The sequence below is a fragment of the Scyliorhinus canicula genome, chromosome 8, assembly GCF_902713615.1.
Source record: "Scyliorhinus canicula chromosome 8, sScyCan1.1, whole genome shotgun sequence".
Classification (NCBI taxonomy): Eukaryota; Metazoa; Chordata; class Chondrichthyes; order Carcharhiniformes; family Scyliorhinidae; genus Scyliorhinus; species Scyliorhinus canicula.
This window is the reverse complement of record NC_052153.1, coordinates 97,249,941-97,276,518: the sequence shown is the minus strand read 5'-3', so window position 1 is coordinate 97,276,518 and position 26,578 is coordinate 97,249,941. Positions and strand designations below refer to the sequence as shown.

Below are 26,578 nucleotides of genomic sequence, written 5' to 3'. Positions count from 1 at the left end.
ATTACTTAGTGTATTCTTTGGGGCTGTATTTGAATTAATAGTTGCTACGATGTTCACAGTATGTTTTAAATAGGTTAACTTGAGTTTATAGAATAAACATTGTTTTGCTTTAAAAAATACTTTTCCATTTCTACTGTACTACCATTGTAGAGTGGGCCGTGTGTTCCCCATACCACAATCTATTAAAAGTTGTGGGTCAGGTGAACTCCATGATACACTTTGGGGTTCTCTAAACCCTGGCCCATAACACAAGATGGATCTTGGTTTTACTTTGTCTTGCACTGAAATGTTCCCATGGATGGTGTAACTTACTATGAGTACAAATTTAAAAGGCAGTGGATTGAGTATTACATGTCTCACTAAATAAATACAATTCATGTCAAGTTACTGTCAAAGTGGTTGAATGCTTGCAGTCTGAAGAAATGACCCCGAAAGTATATTATAACGCAGTCTTGTAAAGAAAAAGAGTGCACAGGGAAAAAAACAAATGAATCTAACAGTAAGTTTGGCATAGGTAGCATGTAAAGTATTTTGTTAAACTAATGGAACTGAACATCTTAGCAGGAAGTATGTAACATTTGTGAATAACGGGGGTAATTAACAGTGTCACATGTTCTATTTCACTAGTATGAAGTATCTGAAGATATTTGCAACTAGAAGCAATAAAAAAAAGGACAGGACAGTCATTTATGTTGTTTATATTTAGATGTTTGGTTTATTTTACACAACTGAAGATTATTTTTATTTTTTTCAGGATGGGCACTTTCTATTCTCCTGGTTTAATTGGCATTAATATTCTGCGGCTGTTGACGTCCATGTACTTTCAGTGCTGGGCTGTGATGTGTTGCAATGTCCCTCAGTCAAGAGTTTTCAAGGCATCGGGATCTAATAATTTTTATATGTCATTGTTACTGTTGATCTTGTTCCTAAGCTTATTGCCAGTAGTCTACACCATCATGACATTTACCCCCTCATTTGATTGTGGGCCATTCAGGTAATCAGTTTAAAATATAATATAATGTTTGAAGAATGTATTCTTGTTTTAAGTCTAAAATGTTCTCGCTAATATGATTAAAAGACATGTATTAAGTTCTTTTACATTTTATTCTGTTATTCACATGTAAACTAATCATGAACCATACACTAAGAATGATATGCTTTCGGTCAAGAAACTGCAGATTAATATGGGATACAATTACATTAATACATTAAACAGTGTCCATGCTTCCATTTTTATCATATTATCAAATATGATTGTAAAATTATAGCTATTGTAGCATGGAAGGAGTTCATTTGGCAAATTACACTTGTGCTCATAAAATTCTATGGGGGAGATTCTCAGAGCCCCACGCCGGGCCAGAGAATAGGCGCAACCGCGCCATGACGTCCCGACCCCGGTGCGCAATTCTCCGAGGCGCGGAGAATCGCCGCCATTTGCGCCGGCATTTTTGCCGCGGCGTCGGCCACGGGCTGCCGATTCTCCGGCCCGGGCGGGATGAGTGGCTGCGCGGATACAACAGATTCCCGCCGGCGCCGTTCACCCCGGTCGCTGCCGGCGGGAACTCTGCCTGAACGGTCGGGGGGCGGCCTGTGGGGGAGGGAGGGGGGCTCCTTCACCAGGGGGGGCCTCCGATGGGGTCTGGCCCGCGATCAGAGCTCACCAATCAGCAGGCTGGCCTCTCCCCCCAGGCCTACTTCCCTGCGTGGCCGGCCCCTGAGCACTGACACCATGTTGAGTTGGGACCGGCGCGCTAAAGAAGTCCCCCGCGCATGCGCAAGTTGGCGCGGCCCAACTGCAAATACGCAGGTTGGCGCGGTGCCCATTGGCGCCGGGAAGGGAGGCTGGAGTGGCGTGAACCGCTCCAGCGCCGTGCTTGCCCCCTGTGGGGTCCAGAATCGGTCGTCCCTGTGCCCGTTTTGCGTCGTCGTGAAACGCGACGCCATTCACGATGGTTGGAACACTTGGGCTCCATTTTGGAGAATCGCCTCCTGTTTTTCAGCTCTTCCTCTTATTTCATATTCTTCATTTTCAGATACTTATCCAAGTTTCTGTATATTGCTGTAGTCTCTGCCTCAGTAGTCACTTCTGTAAAACATTTTATATTTTATATTTTAATGACTCACCTTGAAAATTTGTTTCTCTAACTTCTTTTAGTAGCTAATAATGAACAGGTTTAGAACTGCTGTAAAATGCGCTTGTTTCATGAAATCTGTGAAAAACAGGTTGCCCGGCATTCAACGTGACATTTTAAAAATAAAAATATAAAGTTGTATCTAAGATTCACCTGAGGAAGGAGCAGTGCTCCGAAAGCTAGTGTTTGAAACAAACATGTTGGACTTTAACCTGGTTTTGTAAGACTTCTTACTGTGCTCACCTCAGTCCAACGCCGGCATCTCCACATCATGGCTACCAGATTATTAGCACTACGGTGCAGACAAATCATTATCACTGGTTTTTAGTCCTTGTATACAATGCTATATGAGATCAGCTAGTGTACGCCAACTTTAGATTTATCTACCCATGAACCTGAGTAGAGAAAGTACAGCTAATGATTGGAATTGTTGATGGGAAAATGGAAGTCAGGATCTCTGCCAAAACTGATAAAAGTTAGGAATGTTCCTCGTATATGTGCACATGTGATTCACAGCTTATGGTTCCGTTGTACACAAAAGATTTCTCAGATTCACATCAAGTGCAATTTCTCTGATAGCCTGTGAGATTATTGTAATTGTCATGACATTAACAGTCCCACAAATGGAACTGTACAATCCTGCACAAGGCAATCTTATTAAGGCAATGCTATAAGTTATGATAAATTAGCATTTAAATTGCTGGAAAAATTCTGCTGGCGAGTAGCTATCCATTCTGGCAGCAATGAGGATTTTCCATTAGCGAATTACTCATATGCAGAATTACAAATCTGCCCAGTGATAGGGACATAACTTTAATGAATGTTTGTTAATAGAGATTCAAAATGTTGCAATATATGTAAATGAGATAGATCATTGACCTGTTATCAATTCATTTGTTTATCCATTGGCCCAAAATACTGAAATTGATTGACAATGGTTCATTACAAAATTGAAAAATTATCTAAACATGACTTTGGAAAAATTTTTATGTGAGTTTTGTTGAACATATCGTTTGAACGGCGCAACAAAGAACACGTCATGATGTTTGTGTCAGGTGAAAATATCACACAAAAAATGAGCTCAGTATAAAAATGTAGCAGAGCTAATATTGACAGGAGTTTGATGGCTGTGATATAATTGGTAAGCTTTTGCTGCATGGATTATAGAAGTGACCTTCAGAGAATCAAAACACCCAAACCTCCAGGGTTGTAGTATACTTTCTACTTTCTATGTCAACCTCAGGACTATAGTTCGCTGTTGCCTGCTCAAAATAGCTATGAATTCTATTAGGGTTCCTAAGACCTTCTGCTATAACTTTTGCAAAAGATCAATGGAAACGCTGGAGAAATGGCACCAGCAGCTATTTGTTTCCAGGGCTTCTATTCCTCTTCTGCCAAAGTTAATTTGAGAGGTCAGGAGGGGTGGAGGTATTGTCAAGAACAACAAAGAACAATTTAGCACAGGAACAGGTCCTTTGGCCCTCCAAACCTGTACTGGCCATGATACCACCCTTGGCCAAAACCCTCAGCATTTCCTAATGCCGTATCACTCAGTACCCATCCTATCCATGTATTTGTCAAGATGTTTTTTGAACGCTGTTAATGTATCTGCTTCTACAACCTCCCCTGGCAGCACATTCCAAGCATTCATCACCCTCTGTGTTAAAAACCTGTCCCGCGTATCTCCTCTAAACTTTTCCCCACAGACCTTAAACTTATGCCCCCTGGTGACTGACCCCTCCAGACTGGGAAAGAGTGCCTGCCCATCCACTCTATCCATGCCTCTCATAATCTTGTAGACCTCTATCAGGTCACCCCTCAAGTTCCGTCGTTCTAATGAAAACAGTCCGAGTCTGTTGAGCCTCTCTGCATAGCTAACACCCTCCAGACCAGGCAACATCCTGGTAAACCTCCTCTGCCCTCTCTCCAAAGCCTCCACATCCTTCTGGTAGTGTGGTGACCAGAATTGTGCGCAATATTCCAAGTGCGGCCTGACCAAGGTTCTGTACAACTGTCGCATGACTTGCCAATTTTTATACTCGATGCCGTGTCCAATCAAGGCAAGCATTGCAAATGCTTTATTGACTACGTTGTCTACTTTTGTTACCACTTTCAAAGATCTGTGGACCTTACTCCCAGATGTGTCTGACTTACAATATTCCTAAGAGCTTTGTCATTTACTGTATATTTCCCCTCTATGTTAGACCTACCAAAATGCATTATCTCACATTTGTCTGGATTAAACTCCATTTGCCATTTCTCTGCCCAAGTCTCCAACCTATCTGTGTCCTGCTGTATCTTCCGGCAATCCTCAACACTATCTGCCACTCCATCAATCTTGGTGTCATGCGTGAACTGACTAATCAGACCAGCTACATTTTCTTCCAAATCATTTATGTATACTGCAAACAACAGAGGCCCCAGCACAGATCCCTTTGAAGCACCTCTAGTCACAACCTTCCATTCAGGAAAACACACTTCTACTGCTACCCTCTGCCATCTTACCACCTCACCTCTGAACCTGTGTGGCTTCACCTTCTGTACCAGTCAGCCATGAGGCATCTTGTCAAAGACTTTTCTGAAGTCCATGTAAACAATATCCATCGCTCTCCCTTCATCAATTATTTTTATCACCTCCTCAAAAAACTCGATCATGTTAGGCACGACCCCCCAGTCACAAAACCATGCTGTCTATCGCTAATGAGTCCATTTGTTTCCAAATGCATAAAAATACTGTTCCTGAGAATTTGCTCCAATAACTTACCTACTACCAACATGAGGTTATAGTTTTCTTGATTATCCCTGCTACCTTTCTTAAACAGCAGCACCACATTAACTATTCTCCAGTCCTCTGGGACCTCACCTGCAGCCACAGAGGATACAAAGATGTCAGTCAAGGCCCCAGCAATTTCCTCTCTTGCTTCCCTCAGTATTCTGGGGTAAATCCTATCAATCCCAGGAGACTTATCTTCCTTAATACCTTTTAAAACACCCAATCCTTTTTGATGTCAACATGTCCCAGACTATCCACACGCCCTATCGAAGAATCATCATAATAATAATCAATAATAATCTCTTTTTTATTATTGTCACAAGTAGGCTTACATTAACAGTGCAATGAAGTTACTGTGAAAATCTCCTCGGCGCCAGTTCGGATATATTGAGGTAGAATTCAGAATGTCCAATTCACCTAACAGCACGTCTTTTGGGACTTGTGGGAGGAAACCGGAGAACCTGGAGGAAACCCACGCAGAGACGGGAAGGATGTGCAGACTCCACATTGACAGTGACCTAAACCGGGAATCGAACCTGGAAGCCAGGCGCTGTGACGCCGTAGTGCTAACCATTGTACTACCGTGCCACCCAAAGTCTTTTTCTTTGGTGAACACTAATGCAAAGTACACATTTAGTACCTTTTCCATTTCCTCTGGCTCAACACATAGATTCCTCCCACTGTCCTTAAGTGGTCCAATCCTTTCCCTGGCCACCTTCTTGCTTTTTACATATGAATAAAAAGCTTTGGGATTCACCTTAATCCTACTTGCCGAGGACCTTTCATGGCCCCTCCTAGTCCTCCTAATTTCCCGCTGAAGTACCTTCCTTCTTTCTTGGTACTCCTCAAGAGTAGCGACTGTCCCGATCCTTCTCGACCATACAAAAGCCTCTTTTTTTTTGACGAGGCTCACAATATCCCTCATTATCCAAGGTTCCATAAACTTCCCATACTTCTCCTTCATTCTCTCTGGAATGTGACTTTCGTGAATCCTAGTCAACTGTTGCTTGAAAGACTCCCACATGTCCGATGTTGATTTACTCTCCAACAGCCACAACCAATCCAAATTCTTCAATTACTGTCTCACGTTATCGTAATTTGCCTTTCCCCAGTTTAGCACCTTAATCCGAGGTTTACCCTCATCTCTAACTTAAAGTACCTTGAAACTTACAGAATTGTGACCACTACTCCCAAAATGTTCCCCTACTAAAACCTCAACCACCCGTTTAGGTTCATTCCCCAATACCAAGTCCAGTACTGCCCCTTTCCTAGTTGGACTGTCTACATATTGCATCAAGAAGCTTTCCTAGATACACGTTAAAAAATCTCTGCCCCATTCAATCCCCTAGCACTAAGTGAGTCCCAGTCAATATTGAGGAAGTTAAAATCTCCTACCACAACAACCCTGTTACTTTTGCACCTATACAAAATCTCTCTATCTGCTCCTCCATCACTCGCTGGCAGATGGGGGTGGGGGGGGGGGGTGCTGAAATAAACATTGTGATTGCCCCCTTCCTGTCCCTGAGCTCTACCCAGATTGCTTCAATGTATGAGCCCTCTGAGAGGTGTCGTTCCGCAGTACGGCTATAATATTTTCCTTAACCAGTAATGCTACTCCCCCACCCCTTTTATATCCCCCTCTATTTTGCCTGAAGCATCTATATCCTACAATGTTCAGCTGCCAACCCTGCCCTTCCTTTAACCACATTTCTGTCATAGCCACAACATCATAGTTCCATGTACTGACCAGTGCCCTAAGTTCACCTGCCTTACCTGCTGTACTTCTGGCACTGAAACAAATATACTTCAGACTACTGTGTTTCGGTAGGCAAGGTGATGTTGTTGTTCTCTTATTTTTGTTCTCTATTTCCCCTTCAGTTATTACACCTTCTGAGCTAATGCTTTGGTTCTCACACCCCTGCCATGCTAGTTTAAATCGTCCCGAGTGACTCTAGCAAATCTCCCAGCCAGGATATTAGTACCCCTCCAGTTTCAATGCAACCCATCCTTCTTGTACAGGACCCACCTGCCCCAGAAGAGATCCTAATGGTCCAGAAATCTGAAACTCTCCCTCCTACACCACCAGTTTAGCCATGTATTTAGCTGCACTGTCCTCCTATTTCTAGCCTCACTGGTCGTTGGACTAGCAATCCAGAGACACTGAGTCATGTTCTGGCGACATGGGTTTGAATCCCGCAATGGCAGATGGTGAAATTCCAATTCAACGGAAACATCTGGAATTAAAAGTCTAACGGTGACCATTGTTGTGAAGACCCACCTAGTTCATTAATGTCCTTTATGGAAGACAATCTGTTGTCCTTACCTGATCTGGCCTACATGTGGCTCCAGGTGCACAGCAACATGGTTGACTCTTTAATGCCCTCAGGGTGAGAAATAAATGCTGGCCCAGCTAGCGACACCCACATCTCTTGAACAAATAAAGAAAAAGAGCCACTGTTGAAATTAAATGTGTGCGCATAATTTGAATTGTACCAGGAACTTGTGGAAAAAAAGGCACTTGAGGGAAAGTTCACCAAAACCATGCTTTTGGTAGGAATTGTATTGAAGAAGAGCATATCATAGAATTCCTACACTACAGAAGGAGGCCATTTGGCCCATTGGGTCTACACTGACCCTCCGAAAGAGCAGTCCACCTAGCCCCACTCCCCCACCCTATCCCTGTAATCCCACCTGACATCTGGACACTAATGGAAATTTAGCATGACTAATCCATCCAATTTGCACATCTTTGGACTGTGGGAGGGAACCAGACCACCCAGTGGAAACCTACACAGACACTAGGGGCGAAATTCTCCGCCCCCCACGACGGGTGGGAGAATAGCGGGAGGGCCTTCCCGACTTTTTTGACGCCCTCCCGCTATTCTCCCCCCCCCCCCCCGCCGAAATCCCGACACGAATCGCTGCCGCCGTTTTTTTACGGCCGGCAGCGATTCTCAGCTGTTAGAAGGGCCGAAGTCCCAGCCCTTTACGACCTTTTTACGAACGGCAAACACACCTGGTCCTGCCGTTTGTAAAAACGTCGTGACAAACTCGCAAAAAATAACCATGGCACCGATTGGCACAGCAGTACCAAGGCCGTGCCAAGGGTGCCATGGGCCCGCGATCGGTGGGCACCGATCGCGGGCAGCGGGCCCGATGCCCGCGCACTATTTGTCCTTCCACCGCCCCGCAGTATCAATACGCGGGGCGGCTGAGGGGCAACCCGGCCCGCGCATGCGCGGGTTTCGCGCAAAAACGCGATGACGTCACCCGCGCATGCGCGGGTGGAGTCTTCCCACATGCGCATGCGCGGCTGACGTCATATGACGCGTCAGCCGGCGCGTTAAGCCCGACTTGTCGGAGCCTCCGATGTCGGGCTGCTAGCCCCGACGGGGGACCAGAATCGGTCCCCCGTCGGGAAGGGGCGCGCTGCCGTAAAACCCGCCCGGGTTTTACGGCAGTTTTACGATTTCTCCCGTTTTGGGAGAGTCTCGCCCTAAGCGAATGTGCAAACTCCAAAAATACAGTCACTCAAGGTCAGAATTGAACCCAGGTCCAGTGTTAACCACCGTGCCATAGTGCTGCATATGTCCCAGTTAATACTATAACACTGATGTGCTGAACCATTGTCCAAATTCCCTTTGGGTGAGTTTCCCTTCTGAGAATCCAAGTCTGCTGTATAAACATCTGCAGTATCATGTAGGCATTGCAATGTCAATTTACTGATGCTGAAAAATTTTGTCTGGATTACAGAATTGATCATTTATAATAATGTAAAATAGCATTTTCTAAATAGTTGCATTGCGGTGTCACACAGTCCATCAGTATCAAAGAATCATTTGCACCACCATTTACTAATAAAAGCTGGAACCAATCTGCACATGAATGCAGACAACTTTTTTATTTCCCAAGTGATTGCTGGTGCCGCAATCAACAACCCAACTTGTGCCCTTAGTTTTCAGGTTCTCAGAGAGGGCAAGTAAAAATACATTTTGAATTCAAAATGTTGTGGTGCAAGATGCAAGAATGTTTTTTTTTAGTTCTTACCTAATACTTGTACATATTCTTCAACTTGACAAATAATCAAAAATCACAGAATTTCAGAATTGTCACGGTGCAGACGAGGCCATTTGGTTAATTGTGTCTGTACCCAGTCTTCAAATGAGCATTGTGACTTAATGCAAATTTCATTGTCTTTTTCCTGTACTACTGCACATTGTTCCTACTCAAATAATCATCTAATAGCTACTTGAATGCCTCATTTGAACCTGCCTCCACCACACTTCCAAACAGTGTATTCCAGCCCCAAACCACTTGATGTGTGAAAAAGTTTTTTCTCACGTCACATTTGCTTCTTTTGCAAATAACTTTAAATCTAGGTCATCTCATTCTTGATCTTCTTACATCTGGAAACAATTTCTCACTGTCTACTTTGTCCAGCTGCTTCATGATTTTGGACATCTCTATCAAATCTCCTCTTAGTCTTCCACTCTTCAAGGAGAACAGTCCCATTCTCTCCAATCTATCCTCATAACTGGAGTTTTTCATCCTTGGAACCATTCTTGTAAACCTTTTCTGCACTCTCTCCAATGCATTCACATCTTTCCTATAATGTGGCACACAGAACTGCACACAATATTCCAGCTGAGGTCTAACTAGTGTCTTGTATAAATTCAGCATAATCTTCGTTCTGTGCTACCCTACATGTCTATTAATAAAGCCCAGAATGCATCTGTTTTATTAATTGATCTCTCCACCTGTCCTGCCATTTTCAATGATCTATGCATATATACACCCAGTCCCTCTGCTCCTCTGACCCTTTAAGAATTTTACACCTTATTTTATGTCATCTCCAAATGGAAATTGTTTTCTAATCATTGTTATTACAATATGCTACAAGTATTTGGTCTTGCTGGCAACATTAAACTGAGAAACATGTCTAATCTTAAAAATTAGCTCCATAATTTGTTTCCTCATATTCTCTCTGGCATTATCCCTTATCAACAATGTTTTTAAATTGACAATTCTCGATGCAGAAATGCACTCATCCCAGACCAATTAATTTACTGTTGGATTGAAGAATATGATCTGATATAATCATGTTTATGAATAGAAAATCATTTAGTGGCTAGAGAAAACACCTTTCATCGAAACATATGGGGCAGCAGGGTAGCATGGTGGTTAGCATAAATGCTTCACAGCTCCAGGGTCCCAGGTTCGATTCCCGGCTGGGTCACTGTCTGTGTGGAGTCTGCACGTCCTCCCCCTGTGTGCGTGGGTTTCCTCCGGGTGCTCCGGTTTCCTCCCACAGTCCAAAGATGTGCGGGTTAGGTGGATTGGCCATGCTAAATTGCCCGTAGTGTCCTACAAAAAGTAAGGTTAAGGGGGGGTTGTTGGGTTACGGGTATAGGGTGGATACGTGGATTTGAGTAGGGTGATCATGGCTCGGCACAACATTGAGGGCCGAAGGGCCTGTTCTGTGCTGTACTGTTCTATGTTCTATGTTCTATATCCAGATTGAAAGTAGTCGCATAAACTCTATTAATTCTATATGTTATCGAGGAAACATTCAGCATTCTTATGGAACCTTGATGCTATTACTGACAATATTATTGAAAGAATGCTTGACATGAATATCGTTTGATAGTACAAAACTTATGTATTGCTGAAGAAAAACAGCTGCTGTCTACGTTTTTCATTTTGCACTTATCAGGACAATTCACAAGAATACCGACTGTAAAGGGAAGAACAATTTATACTGCATAATTGTCAGTTATCAGTTAACTGAGGCATTCTACATAGCAACACCTCTGCCAACCACAGTCTACTTGCCAACCAATCAACACTGTCTTCTCATGCAGTATAAATTGTTTTTGAACTTATACAAGTGGAAGTAATTTATGTGTATTTATGTACATATCTAAATACTTTGCTTGATAAGTAACAATTCCATTAACAAAGGTGACCCTTGAAAAACTAAAATGTTATGTGTAACAGATTGCTCACATAACTACTTAATTCCTGAAAGAAGTAAAATCACAGCATTGATTATTTAGTGATGACACGTCAGTTGTTTACTATCATTTGTGATATGCACAGTATAATTTATATTGTTCATAGCTTTTATCATATATAATTTTAAATTATTATCAAATGGTCATCGATGTTAAGACATTTTGAGCCTGTCAGTAAATTGTTATCTGTAGCTCCCTCGCATTAAACACAACCAGCTGTAGAAAATAAGGCTAGGCATGGGGATAGGGTTAGCAATCGCCAAACCTGTGCTTAATGTGAAGTAAAATGAAGGGCGGTGAGGAGATCCACAGTTTTGAATTCTTGTGAAAGAATATGTTAGAGTAAAGGAACTCAACAATGAGTTTTGATTTCAACACAGCCAAGATGCAAAGGGAGGAGTAATAACTAATAGTCCCTCAAATTTAAAGAACAACATGTCAGAAAGGAAAGATAAGAGAGGAACTGGCTTTTTGACAGCAAGCTTTTTTCCTGTCTCCGATGCAGGAATGAGAGAGTTGCTGGGCAAATCTCTCCAAATATTTGGGTAGTATTCAGGGAGGGACTTGGACTAGTAGATTAAATATTAAAGGGAATATAAATATTTGGCATGTAGATGAAGTCGGCAGCTGTGAGACTTCCAATCTGTTATTTTAGTTGGAAATTTGAAAGGTTTTATCAAGATGGCACTTTTCTGGATTGGAGTACAATGACATGAAAACCTTGGCTGTAAACTGTTTCTGTCTTGCACAGCAAAAATCAGTGAGTTTGTACTTTAACAAGATAAAATGTCACCTCTAATAGTCTTCAACTTCAACATTTTTGTAAGCATTTAGACTACATTTAACTTTTTTTTTAATCAACAGTGGGAAAACTAAAATGTTTGACGTTATTATGGAAACAATCCAATATGATTTCCCAGCATTTATTGGAAAGCTCTTTGGCTATGCATCAAATCCAGGGCTGATTCTTCCTGGAATCTTACTCATGGTGTAAGTACATTAACTTTATTGATACAATAGAACACCTTTTGATCACATGCATGGCAGATTTGGTTTAACACCCTGAAAGGTAATGTTTCAAGTGTAAAATAATGTCAATGATTATATTAATCCCACAAGTGGAAATATTCTCTCCACGTCCACGGTATCCAGGCCCTGCAGTATCCTGTAAGTTTCAATAAAATCCCCTCTCATCCTTCTAAACTCCAACGAGTACAGACCCAGCATCCTCAAACAGTCCTCATACGACAAGTTATTCATTCCATGGATCATTCTTGTGAAACTCCTCTGGACCCTTTCCAAGGCCAGTACATCCTTCCTGAGATATGGGGCCCACAATACTCACTAACTGCTCACAATACTCCAAATGGGATCTGACCAGAGCCTTATACAGCCTCAGAAGTACATCCCTGGTCTTGTATTCTACTCCTCTTGACATGAATGCTAACATTGCATTTGCCTTCTTTTTTTCACCACAAATTTAGAGTACCCAATTAATCTTTTCCAATTAAGGGACAATTTAGTGTGGCCAATCCACCTACCCTGCACACCTTTGGGTTGTGGGGGCGAAACCCACGCAGACACAGGGAGAATGTGCAAACTCCACACGGACAGTGACCCAGGGCCGGGATCGAACCTGGGACCTCGGCGCCATGAGGTAGCAATGCTAACCACTGTGCCACCGTGCGGCCCTTCATTTGCCTTCTTAACTGCCGACTGAACCTGCACATTAACCTTAAGAGAATTGTGAACAAGGACTCCCAAATCCCTTTGTGCTTTTGCTTTCCGTAGCATGTCCCCAATTAGAAAATAGTCTGTGCCTAAATTCCTCCTTCCAAAGTGCACAACTTGACACTTTTCCACATTGTATTTCATTTGCCACTTCATTTCCCACTCTCCTAGCTTATCCAAGTCCTTCTGCAGCCCCCTTGCTTCCTCAATACTACCTGTCCCATTACAGATCTTTGTATCATCTGCAAACTTAGCAACAGTGCCTTCAGTACCTTCTTCCAGATTGTTAATGTATATTGTGAAACGTTGTGGACCCAGAACAAACCCCTGAGGCACACTACTAGTCACCGGCTGCTATCCTGAAAAAAAAAACTTTATCCCCACTCTCTGCCTTCTGCCAGTCAGCCAATCCTCTATCCATGCCAGGATCTTACCCTGAACACCATGAGCTCTTAACTTATTTAACAGTCTCCCGTGCAGCACCTTGTCAAAGGCCTTCTGGAAATCTAAATAAATCACGTCCACTGGTTCTCCTTTGTCTAACTTGCTTGTTTCCTCCTTAAAGAACTCTAACAGATTTGTCAGACACGACCTCCCGTTGACAAAACCGTGCTCACTCAGTTCTATTTTATCACGCACTTCCAAGTGCTTCATGATCTCATCTTTAATAGCAGACTCTAAAATCTTACCAATGACCGAAGTCAGACTAACCGGCCTATAATTTCCCGTCTTCTGCCTCCCTCCCTTCTTAAACAGTGGTATTACATTAGCCACCTTCCAGTCCTCTGGGACCCTTCCTGCCTCCAGTGATTCCTGAAAGATCATCACTAATGCCTCCACAATTTCCTTAGCTATCTCTTTTAGGACCCTGGGGTGTAGTCCATCCAGTCCAGGTGACTTATCCACCTTCAGCCCTTTCAGTTTTCTCAGAATCTTCTCCTTAGTAATGGTCACTGCACTCACCTCTGCCCCCTGGTTCTCCTGGAACTCGGGCATCCCACTGGTGTCTTCCAGGTCAGGTCATTTCTTTGTTTCCTATTATTACTTCGCCAGCCACATTTTCTAGTGGTCCAAAGTCTATTTTTGTCTCTCTTACCTTTTATATATTAAAAAACCTCTTTCTATATTCTTTCATATTACTGGCTAGCTTGCACTCATGCTTCATCTTCTCCCCCCCTTATTGCATCTTTAGTTGGCCTCTGCTCACTTTTAAAGGCTTCCCAATCTTTTGGTTTCCCACTAATCCTCACAACTTTGTATGTTTTTTCTTTAGCATTTATGCTGCCCTGACATCCCTTGTCAGCCATGGATGCCTTGTCCTCCCCTTAGCATGTTTCCTCCTCCTTGGGATGGATTTCTGTTGTGCCTCCCGAATAACCCCCAAAAACTCCTGCCACTGCTGTTCCACTGTCTTCTCTGATCGGCTCCTTTTCCAATCAACTCTGGCCAGCTTCTCCCTCGTGTCTTTGTAGATACCCTTATTTAATTGTAATACCGTTACATCTGATTGCAGCTTCTCCCTCTCAAACTGTGGGGTAAATTCTATCATATTGTGGTCACTGCTCCCTAAAGTTCCTTCACCTTCAGTTTCCTAATCAAGTCTGCCTCATTCTACATCACTAAATCCAAAACTGCCTGTTCCCTCATCGGGTCTGTCACAAGCTGCTCCAAAAATACATCTCTTCGACATTCCACAAATTCCCTTTCTTGGGATCCACTACCAACTTGATTTTCCAGTCCACCTGCATACTGAAGTCCCCCATGACTGTTGTAATATTGCCTTTTTAACATGCCTTTTCTATCTCCAGATTTATTTTCTGCCCCACATCCTGACTACTGCTAGGGAGCCTGTACATAACTCCCATCAGGGTCTTTTTACCTTTGCGATTCCTCAACTCTACCCTCAGAGATTCTATGTCTTCAGATCTTAAATCGATCCTTGCCATCGATTTAACTTCATTCCTTACTAACAATGCAACCCCGCCCCCTTTACCCATCTGCCTGGCCCTTCGATAGGGCATATATCCTTGCATATATAGATCCCAGCCCTGATCCCCTTGCAGCCATGTCTTTGTGATGCCCACAACTTCGTACCGGCCAATTTCAATGTGCGCAACAAGCTCATTTACCTTGTTCTGTATACTGCACGCATTTAGGTACAATACCCTCAATCCTGCATTGGCCACATCCCTTTTTACACTCTCCTCCGTCACTGTGCCCTGTACTGTGGCCCTTTTTTGATTTTTGACTCTGGCTTCTCTGCCTTACACTTGCCCCCTTACTGCTTTTTATTTCTGGCCCAGTTTTACTTCCCTCCAACTTCCTGCATCGGTTCTCGTCCCCCTGCCACATTAGTTAAAACCCTCCCCAACAGCTCTAGCAAACATCCCCCCAGGACATCGGTTCTAGTCCTGCCCAGGTGCAGACCGTCTGGTTTGTACTGTCCCTGCCTCCTCCAGAACTGGTTCCAATGCCCCAGGAATTTGAATCCTTCCCTCTTGCACCATCTCTCGAGCCACGTATTCATCCTATCTATCCTGATATTCCTACCCTTACTAGCTCATGGCACTGGTAAAAATCCTGAGATCACTACATTTGAGGTCCTACTTTTTAGTTTAACTCCTAACTGCCTGAATTCAGCTTGTAGGACCTCATCCCATTTTTTTACCTATGTCATTGGTGCCTTTGTTTGCCACGACAGCTGTCTGTTCATCCCCCCACCCCCCTCCCCAGAATGTCCTGCAGCTGCTCTGAGACATCCTTGACCCTTGCACCATGAAGGCAACATAACATCCTGGAGTCTTGATTGCGTCCGCAGAACCGCCTATCAATTCCCCTTACGATTGAGTCCCCTATCACTCTAGCCCTGCCATTCTTCTTCCTGCCCACCTGCGCAGCAGAGCAAGCCATGTTGCCATGAACCTGGCTGCTGCTGCTTTCCCCTAGTGAGCCATTTCCCTCAACAGTATCCAAAGCGATATAGCTGTTTTGCAGGGAGATGACCGCAGGTGACACCTGCACCGCCTTCCTACTCTTGCTCTGTCTTTTGGTCACCCATTTTCTGTCTCCCTCGGTAATTTTCACCTGCGGTGTGACCAACTCGCTAAACGTGCTATCCACGATGTCCTCAGCATCGCGGATGCTCCAAAGCGAGTCCATCCGCAGCTCCAGAGCCGTCAAGCGGTTGAACAGCTGGACACACGTCTTGCACGTGAAGGAGCCAGGGTCAGTGGACTTATCCCTGAGCTCCCACATTGCGCACGAGGAGCATGACATGGGTCTGGGATCTCCTGCCATGTCTTAAACATTAGGTTAACTTATACAACTCCAATTACAAAAAAGAAAGAAAAAAATAAAATAAATAGACAAATGAAAAAAAAAACTACTTACCAGTCACTTACCAGGGATAAGAAGCACCTCCTCCCCACCCAGCTTTGCTGTGTCTTCTCTGGTTCCCCGGGAGTGATTTCCTGGAGCTGAGATGATTGACCTCCAACCATCACAACCATCTTCCTTTGTGCCATGTATGACTCCAACCAGTGGAGAGTTTTCCCCCTGATTCCCATTGACTCTAGTTTTGCTTGGATTCCTCGGTGCCATATTCGGTCAAATGATGTCTTGATGTCAAGGGCAGTCACTTTCACCTCACCTCTGGCATTCAGCTCTTTTGTCCATGTTTGAACCAAGGCTGTATTGAAGTCAGGAGCTGAGTGTGCCTGGCAGAATCCAAACTGAGTGTTCGTGAGCAGTTTATTGCTGTGTAAGTGCACTGTTGATGACCCATTCCATCACTTTGTTGATGATTGTGAGTAGACTGATGGGGTGTTAATTGGCCAGGTTGGGTTTGTCCTGTTTCTTGTGCGAGGATATACCTTGGTAATTTTCCACTTTATCAGGTAGATGCCAGTGTTGTAGCTGTACTGGAACAGCTTGGTTGGGGGCACAAAATTGTAACTTTAATTGATAGATATAGCTCAATGTTTATGTCAATATATTGCATCAATAGTTATTTTTTTAAAATAAATTTAGATTAGCCAATTATTTTTTCTAGTTAAGGGGCAATTTAACGTGGCCAATCCACCTACTCTGCACATTTTTGGGTTGTGGGGGCGAAACCCACGCAGACACGGGAATAATGTGCAAACTCCACACGGACAGTGACCCAGAGCCGGGATCCAAACTGGGACCTCAGTGCCGTGAGGCGGTTGTGCTAACCACTAGGCAACCGTGCTGCCCATCAATAGTTATTTTATAATCAATTTCATATTTGTTTAACTTCCTTATTAGTAAAATAAATTCCTGTCAATTGTATTTTTTAAATTGACATTTTTTACAAGTTACTTTAAAATAGTCAATTCAAAAGGCATTAAAAATTCATTCAGCAATCCCAAATTGATTTTGAATTATGTATAGATTTCTAAGCTAATTGCATTAAACAGCTCCCCAGATAGCTTAAAGAATTAATTTGATGGGCAGGATTATTGGTTGCGTCTGCAACAAAATTCCCGCCGGAGATCAATGGAGATTAACTGGTCTGTGATTTTTTTTCTGTCCTGCCCATGATAATTCCAGCGGTGGATGGGACTGGAAAAATGTCCCCAATGAGTAGCTGAGCCATGGCGATCTGAAATATTCCAGATTTGATCCTGTTCCTTTGCTGTTAACTGATCCTACTGTTTTTTAAACTCACCACTATTCTTAGAATTCCCCTTATACCAAAAAAAGGTCGATATTCTAAATGGTGAACAGGGATTCTCACTCCCTGACTCCGATGCAGGCTTCAGTGGGTGCTGTTTAGATCAAACTATATTTTCAAGTTATCCCCCAGTATAACCCATACCTTCACCGAAGAATTTTACCTACTTACCCCTTAGTAGCATCGATGTCCTGGGTCCTGCGTTGTTAAGGAAGTAAAGTAGGCTAATAACCACTTTTTCAGGTTAAGTTAAGTTATTTTATTATTATATTGTTTCTTTTAAAAGCTGCAAACACTTTCTTTACAGAAAGGAAAAAAGATCTTGCTTCTGGCTGCTGCTGGTTGGTTGTAGAGACCTTCAGGCCCACCTTGACAATCAATCTTCTTAAAATCTGGTCTTCTTGAGTTGTATTCGCTGGTGAACTCGGTTGCTGTGTCCTGTCCTTCCCATGCACCAAGCTGTGAGAGCTGGCTCTGCTCGCTGTCCCCTTTCTTCAGGTTTATATTCTCTTTCGAAGAGTCACCAAGTTTTAACGACTTTATTGTAAATTAGCTTGTTTCATTTTGATTGTCAAAAAGTATCCTTGATGCAAACATCCAAATTCAACCAACTATTCATTTTGCGCATAACGTCACCTCTCAGATCTGATTAAAAAACGCCCCGGTTTCAATAGGTGTTACCTCCACTTCCTGCTTTTGAATCGCTTAATTTTCCAATTGTCCCCAGCTCATAACTTTGCCTTTGATTTTGACTTCAAATTGTGTCTCCCGTAGACAGGTCGTCTCCAATTTTCTTTTAATTGACTTGATGTCCATAGAATTTTACACTTTAGAATTTACACCAAATTCGACTGAGCATCTTCCATCCTTTCCGGCTGTTTACTAAGAGTTTATTTCAATTAAGGTGTGAGACTTTGCTTTTAGCTGTATGCTAAAATTTAACTGAAAGACCTGCCTGTTTTAAACATTCGTCAATTGAAACTCTCATCCATGCCTTTCCAGATACTTCCTGAGATAGTTACATTCCATGAAGGTGTGAGCCATTGTTTTAGCTTACCACATGAAACCTGTATGTTTGATAATCTGCATTTTACAATCCTGCTCTTTGCAGCTGCTATTAACCTTTTGTGGGATCTTTCCCTGTATCCTCTCAGACCAGATATTGCCAGACTTCCATGTTTCAAATGACACATTTTTCTGTATTTTCAAGAACACCCCGTCTTGACATTTGAAACATAACTATATAATTTGGTTAATTGTCCCCCCATCCAATTGTACTAACATATATCCCCGATCTTTGTCATTTGTATGCATGTGTTGCAATTTTAAATTGTGCACCGAAATCAATTCGTAAATGTATCCATATCTCAGACCAGTGTCGATAAGAGTCTTGTTTTTCTTCCTCAAGTCCAATTACCGTGAACCATAGCCATAGCTGCTCAGGGAGGTAACAATTGCTTTCCATTTCTGATTGGAATGGTAATTATGATATCATGTACCACCCACTGATCCCCTAGTTTCATTTATTTAAAAGGTTCAATCGATCCTGCTTATATTCCTAACTTCCCCACAGTAATGTCTAACATTGTCGTGAACCATGTATGTCTGCCAACCCCTGGTTTACATGAGAGAATATCTTTCTGACAAATTTCCTTCAAATCCCTTTTGTCTATCATCGTTTCCCTTACAACATGAAAGTGTATATTTTCCATTACAGCATTTGCAAAACCACATTGAACTGTCACTTTTCCAAATAGATTCTCCCTATTGTTAAATACACAGTAAAAAAAATTAAGTCTTATCTTAACACATTATTCATTACCTAACCACACAAATAGACTGTGTGTTACAACTTTACATATTTTCAACTGTTATCACAATTTAAATACCAGAAATAAGGTACAATATCGAAACATCCCTTCTTGGCTTTGGGACCAATAGTCATTACATACTAAATATGACATATAAACAACATCAATATTATTTGTACTGTTCTATTAGTTAAATCAAGAAAACACACTAAACTACGACTATTCCCGCTATTAAAACATTCACACAGTTTAGAAATGCGGATCAAGTTCTTTAACGGCACACCTACCCCCCTTATCATATATATACAGCAGTCCCTATCAATTTACATGAAATTTCTTTCTTTAATAACAATTACATCTCTTCAATGCAATATTGTTTTGCTGCATTGGTAACAATTTTCCCGCCGTGGTATCAAGCTACAAAAATTCTTAAACGATTGTCATTTATCATGTTGGGGTTCCTCGTCAGTCGCTGCTGTCTGCCGAGATCCTTAATAATTCCACCGCGTAGTACATACCCCATGGAGACCACAGATCATCCATCAGCTAATGGCCAGTTAGAGATGTCTGACCGGAGGTTTCACTGTTCAGTAATAATTTGATATTTTGATTTGTTTCTAACCCGTAAAGTTTTCCTCCGGGCTCTTTCATTTAATTCCCTCAAATTTGTAGCCAATTGTATCATTAGATTTCCCCCAATCCTGTCTAAAAGATTATTCTCTGGAGCGTAGTTCTCTTCCTTCTTGTAAACTGGTTTGTTATTTATTTTTTTCCCCACCTGAAAAATAAAATGAACAGATCAAGGGTGGAGAGGGCCCTATTCTTTAATTTGTACCTTCTGTTTTCATTTGGATTCCCCCAGAAGTGCCCTCTCCAGGACTTCCGGATTTCTTTTGCCACCATTTCTTTTTGAACTGGTTTATTTTCCATATCATTGATGTACATCATATAATTAAGGCCTGTTAAGCCTCCTCCTTCTGTCATTGCACCCCTGAGTGAGATGCGAAGAATTTCAAACTCCTCTTTTGCTCACCCAGTGATCCAATCTGGTCAAAACCATACCCTGATACATTCCTGATATTGCTACTGTATTTACTTTAATTACTTTATTTTGATTACGACTGGATTTTTATGAAAGTAAGATCCAAACATGACATTTGAACTTTATCATCTGTCCACTCAATGCTGCTAACAGGTTTTAATTCACTGTCTTTTCACCAATTGGGTTATGTGTTTTAATTGTGATACAATTTCTTTTGCTCCAGACACCATGCTTCTCTAATTCAACTGTATGTGTACCCAGAATCTGAACAATCTTGTCTTTACATTTTACAGCTTCACGGATGATTTTCCCTGCAGTCTTAGTTGGTAGCTTCACCCAAACTTCGTCTCCTACTTGATAATTCCCAGATTCACTTGGGTCCCCTTGTCCCTGGGAGACAGAGGTTCCGAGATTACTATTAAAATCAAATACTATTCTTTCACTGTCTTTATCCCAGCCTTTATCATTCTGATTCTTTATGATCCAGTCCTTTACTTTTCTTACAGACCTCTCAGCCATTCCACTACTCTCAGGTGCATATTTCACGGCCCAATTGATTGTTATTCCTCTGTCAGCACAAAAGTTAATAACAGTATTATTTCTAAAGTGCGGCACATTGTCCATTCGGATCGAATCTGGTCTACCTCTGGAGGTCATCATTTCTGCCAATACCCTCTTGGTCGTGGCTCCATTTGCTTTGCTGGTTGCTCTAAGGTCAATTTCTCCCGTGCAGCTATCAGTTTTGACTAAAAAGTACAAATTACCTTTGCTGCTTCTGGGAAAAAGTGGTCCTGCATAATCTAATGACCATTCTTGCATTGGTTTCTCAGTTTTTATGCTCCCATATGTTTTATTCCCTCTCTGTCCTCCACAGGCCATATATCTCTCACATTTTCTCCTTACTGCAGTTAAATGTTGTCTCCAATAGGCTATTTTAATTCCCAACTTTTTCAACTCCCTTGTGACTACAACATGACCCCCATGTCCTGTGGCTTCATGTATTTGCTTAATTACCATTTGAAGGTCAGCTGCTGTGTTCCCAAGAGTCCCCAAGATTATCGTCCTAAGTCTGGCAAATTCATCCACTTCCTGATTCCCCTTACACAGTTCCCCAGTTCCTTTTGTGTGTGCTTTTTGATGAATTGTCTGGATTTCCATATCGGCTAAAATTTTATCTATCTCTTCCCACTGTTCTTTCTGTTCTAGTAGTTTATTTCCACCGTTCATCCAACCGTTTAGTTTCCAAAACTTCAATTCTTTCTCCAATCCTTGCTGCACGAAAAAGCTATCGGTTACAACGGTTACTTCCTGCAGCTTTCTCTGCTGACACTCCTTTAACCCTTGCAATACTCCCTCTACCTCAGCTGTCTGAGCTGATCCAAGATTATTCCCTGTTCCTCCACTACTATTTTTCCTGAATTTTTTTAAATGAATGCCCACCTGGCTTGTTCTTCGTCCTTCGTGACTTTACTACCATCAGTATATAATACCCAAGCATTCACCAACTCCGTTTTACTAACTGGTTCATCAAGTTCCTGTCCCTTTTTAATGTTATGAATAAACATTAAGTCAGGGTTTAGAAGAATGGTTTCCCATCTTTCCCATCGAGCTGTATTCGCACCTTGCAGGCAAATCTGTCTCTTGGTTAGCTTCTTTAATTCCAAAAACTCAGTTGTGACATAAATTTTCTTACCACCCGACAAGTTTTCTATCTCTGCTATTCTCTTTGTTATAGCTGCTAGACATTTCTCGATGTCTGAAAACTTTTGTTCAGCTCTCGACCAGTTTCCTGTCAGATGTTTGATAGGTGTCTGATTGCTTTGATTAGCAAGCACCATACCATATCCATTTTTATATATGTCTAATTTAATGCTTAAATCATCCTCTTCTTGTCTCCCAACTAATGGTCCCGATATCGCAACTGCTGTCTCTAACTGATCTAACCCTCTCTGGGCCTCGCTGTTCCAAATAAAATCCCCTTTCAATGTTTCATAAATGGGTTTAGCATAAAGATTAAAGTCCTTCACGACTGGCCTTAAATATCCCAATATTCCCATTGTTTTTTGAACCCCTTTTTTCGAAACAGGCGCAGTAATTTCAGCTACCTTCTTCCTCATTTCAATACTGGCCTCTCTACCTTCCTTCGATACTGAATAACCTAAATAGTTGACTTCGCTTCTCCCAATTTGACATTTCTTGAGCCCTATTTTAAAGCCTGCTTCACTAAGTGTCTTAATTATCCTGGCCACTCTTTCCACATGTTTGTCCTGATCGTCATCTCCAATTAATATATCATTGATATATACTAAAGCCAAATCATCTTTAATCAGTTCCCTGATTATTGCCTGAAAGTGATTCGGAGAATTAACATATCCCTGTGGCAGTCTACAATATACATAGTGCTTAGTTTCGAAGGTGAATGCTGTTTTCTCCCTGCTGTCTGGGTCTAATGGAACACTCCAGAATCCATTCGCCAAATCTATACTAGTTAAGTAAGTTTTTCCCGCGACTTGCTCTAAGGTAGTTTGTGGATTTATTAAATATCTCTTGTCCTTCTTTGTGACTTTATTTAGAGCTTTGTAATTTGTTACCATCCTAAATGTACCATCTGGTTTTCTTACTACCTGAAGTGGACTATTTGTTGAGGCATATGTGACCCCTTGAATAATCCCCTGCTGCTCCAATTCCTTGATTATTATCCCCAGCTCGCTCTTAGCTCCTCGGGTCAAAGGATACTGTTTTTGAGGTCTGTGTTGTCCACTGTGAATTGTGTGTTGGAACCGCTTGCTAATTAAACCTGTGTCATTCTTACCTATCGCTAGGTTTGCACCCATTAATACTTCTTCCATCTTCTTCCAAGCTTCGTCATTTAAAATACTTTTCTCTTTCTGTTTCCTTATTTCCTCCATGTTATCAATTGGTTTTAATATCCTTATTTTTCCAGTATCTATTTTTATTAAATCTTTTCCTGCCATCAGATTCTCATTTCCTGATATTGCAAGTAATTCTCCCAATCTAATTTCTGGTCTAATATCCTTATTCCCTAATGCTCCTTCTACTCTGTATTGTTTTCCTGTAAGATTTCCAGCTTCTTCCCTTATCATTGATATCACAGCCCCTGTGTCCACTATAAATCTTTTCCCCCTGTATTCTACTACTAATTCTCCTTTTTCTGTTTCTGTTGTTTGATTTTGGATAGCCTGTTTAAGGGGAGAAGCCGAATCCGTTCAATTTAGACCGGGGCCTCCTCTGCCTCTTCCTCGGAATCCCCCTCGGGAGGGTCCCGAGTACCACTCTGGTGGTTGATATCTACCTTGCTCAATCCTCCCCTGACCAGCTGCTCTTCTTCTCCTATCCTCAATGAATCTGTCTCTTTCCTCCCGACTGAGGGCTAGGAATTGTTCCCTTGGTAAGTAATTTAGATTTTGTGGTGGAGGTGGCCCTTGTGACCGCAGATTATACCCGTGTTGTGGCATTGCTGGTTGGGTTAGATTTTGTTCCGATTTGTCGGGTATCTGTCGATTTGGTGGTCTAATCTGAGCATTTTGGGTTGAAACATTATTTTGGGCAGCTGCTGCTCTTTTTTGTTCCCCTTTTGTGTGTTTATCCTTAAATGCTTTGCCTGCCAAATCAAATTTGACCAGTTCTCTTCCTATTTCTCTTCTGGAGGTCGTTATCAGTATTGTTGAGAAGCTATTTCCTCCTGGAATCTTGGGTCCTAATTCCCTCAGGAATCTGACTACATTGGCCCCCTCTTCCTTATTAACCTCATATATTCGGTCAACATATGTTGTGAGGTGTTCCCCTGCATATGCAGCCTCTGTCATTTCTTTCATTAAGTTAGCTCTCTCATTTCCCAAATCTAACTCATTTATTAAATCTGAGACTTCGCCTGTAACTATTTCTCCCACTGTATGTAAATCAATCAATTTGGTGGATTCTCCTGATGCCCCCATTTTCTTCGCTAACTGTTTTAACCTCTGTGAATACTCAATTCTACTCTCCCCATGTTTCTTTGGGCCTGCTGTCTTCATTACTGCTGCTACTATTTTATATGGTACCATACCTCCCTGTCCTTCCTCTGGACCTGCTGTAAATGACTGAACTACTTTCTCACTTCTGGGGCACGGTGTTCTTAAAGGGGCACCTCTATCTAGTTTCCTATATTCTGAGAAATGTATCTGTCGTTGTACCGGTTCTTCTCCAAGATAGGGGGTACCATGTTGTACAAAATCTTCCACCGGTTCTATATATTCATCAAACATTGCAATTGGTACTTGGCTATCCCGTGGAGCATAACTTGCCCTATCCATGGGAGTAGGAGCAGTTATTCGGGGTCTTGGAAGATTCTGTATCCTTTCTTGTGGTCTTAATGCTGCTATTATCTGGCCTTGTGTTTCTGTGCTGTTCCTTACTCTACTCATGGCTCTTCCGAAACTGTCATACTCTTTGCTCATTTGCCAAATTTTAGCTTTGGGGGTAACGTTTGGTAATCCCAGTAATTTTGTAGAATCAATTTGTTAACTTCCTCCTAATATTTCTCCTATTTTAAGTCCCCTAGATATAACCTCTTTCCCATCCTTCCTGATCTCTATGGTGTACCGTTTCTGCTTCTGGATTATACATATAATACGGTAAATCCTTATTTATTGGTCGATAAATGGAAGGTTGTTGTTGTTTCCAGTAATCACTATAATCCCCTATTTCTAATGGTTTAGAATTTTTTCTATTCCCTATTCTTCTCCTTGGTTTTAATATTTCCTCATTCTCTGATGAGGATGATAATTCTTCCTGTCCCAGCGCAGGAGGCGCAATAATCCCAACTAGGCTTTGTTCCTCTTCACTTTCTTGTGTTTCAAAAAAATAATCGATAAAAGCTCCTTTTTTATGTGTGGCAGATTGCCTAGGCCAATTTTCTTCCTGAAACGGACTTGGGTCTGGGTATTGAAAATTGTATCCCTTTGGGAAATTTTCAACGGGGTCCGAATTCTCTCGGCTATCTGAAGCACTGGGATATGTTTTTTCTATCTCTAACAGGGGTGCTGGCATTTGGTTGAATTGAAATTCTGATTGCTGTCTTGTTCCTGCTGTGTCTAAAAGGAATTGTGGCCATTGCTCTCGCCAAATCCTAATTATCTGACCTGCCCTAGCTGGAGGGGTTAATGCACATGTCTTTATTATTGCTCTCAGAGATTCCCTTGAGTTATTTTTGTATATTCCGTCTCCTAATAATGTCATATCAATATCTCTCCCTACACTATGTCTCAGGATCCCTTCCATGTTCGCTTGATTTACTTCTGTCTCCTCCATGATACCATACTGCTGTCCGGAATTGTTTAGTGATACCACATGTATAATCATTGTCCCATGGCTCAGAGCTGTGGCTCTAACTATCCCTTCTTTAAATTCTCCTCTTAGAACTACCTCCTCATCCATTTTTAGCTTTAACTCCGGATTGTATCTATGAGCCAATACCCCTGAAATTCCTGCCCCTAATTTCCCTTTTCTATTGGAAGGATTAACTTGTACGTCCTTTTGGGCATTTGTAAAGTCTCCTTCCACTAAGTGGATCTGCTTTCCTCCTATGTATAATTTTTTATAAGTCTCGTCTGTTCCCATTCATCTGCACTTTTACTTGGCACATTTGTTTGAAAACCCTACTGTTTTTACTGTGCTATCTGATTCTAGGACTGATTCCTCGTCATTTTCCATTTCTAATGCTTCATTTTCTGCAGTTGTTTTATATATTTGTTTGCCACTTCAGAGTTACTTTTGTGTTCACTAGGGATCTGTATTATTTCTTTCATGTTTTCTTCGTCAATGATTTTAATCAGTTTGGAGCACACTTTGCCCACTTGAGCAGCTGCATGCTTCTGTCCGTGTCCGAACAAGGGGCGGGATTCTCCGACCCCACGCAGGGTCGGAGAATCGGCGGGCAGCGGCGTTATTCCCGCTCCCGCAGGGTTTTTAAATCTCCCACCGGCCAAAAACCGGCGTTGTGCAAATCCCGCCGGCAGCCTCTGAAAACAGCTGGCGCCGGCGGGATTTCATTATATTTTTAGATTCCACAATACTCCGGCCCGGATGGGCCGAAGTCCCGCCGATGTGGCCACGGGTCACGTCGGCGAAAAACAAAGTACCTTTAAAACGGCGTCAACCATTGATGATGGTTGACGCCGTTCAGTGTCGGGGGTGGGTTGCGGCATCGGGGGGGGGGTGGGTTGCGGCATCGGGGGGGGTGGGTTGCGGCATCGGGGGGGTGGGTTGCGGCATCGGGGAGGGTGGGTTGCGGCATCGGGGGGGTGGGTTGCGGCATCGGGGGGTTGCGGCCATCGGGGGGTTGCGGCCATCGGGGGGTTTGCGGCATCGGGGGGTTGCG

At 42.4% G+C, this 26,578-nt stretch overlaps 1 protein-coding gene across 1 annotated transcript in view; it reads left to right on the top strand.

Annotated features, from left to right (window-relative positions):
• LOC119969907 (transmembrane channel-like protein 2-A) overlaps positions 1-26,578 on the top strand; it is a 144,983-nt gene that overhangs the window by 98,610 nt on the left and 19,795 nt on the right. The window contains exons 17-18 of the mRNA XM_038803883.1: positions 755-994; positions 11,784-11,909. Of these exons, the coding sequence (XP_038659811.1) occupies positions 755-994; positions 11,784-11,909 (366 nt within the window). The remainder of the gene's footprint in view (positions 1-754; positions 995-11,783; positions 11,910-26,578) is intronic.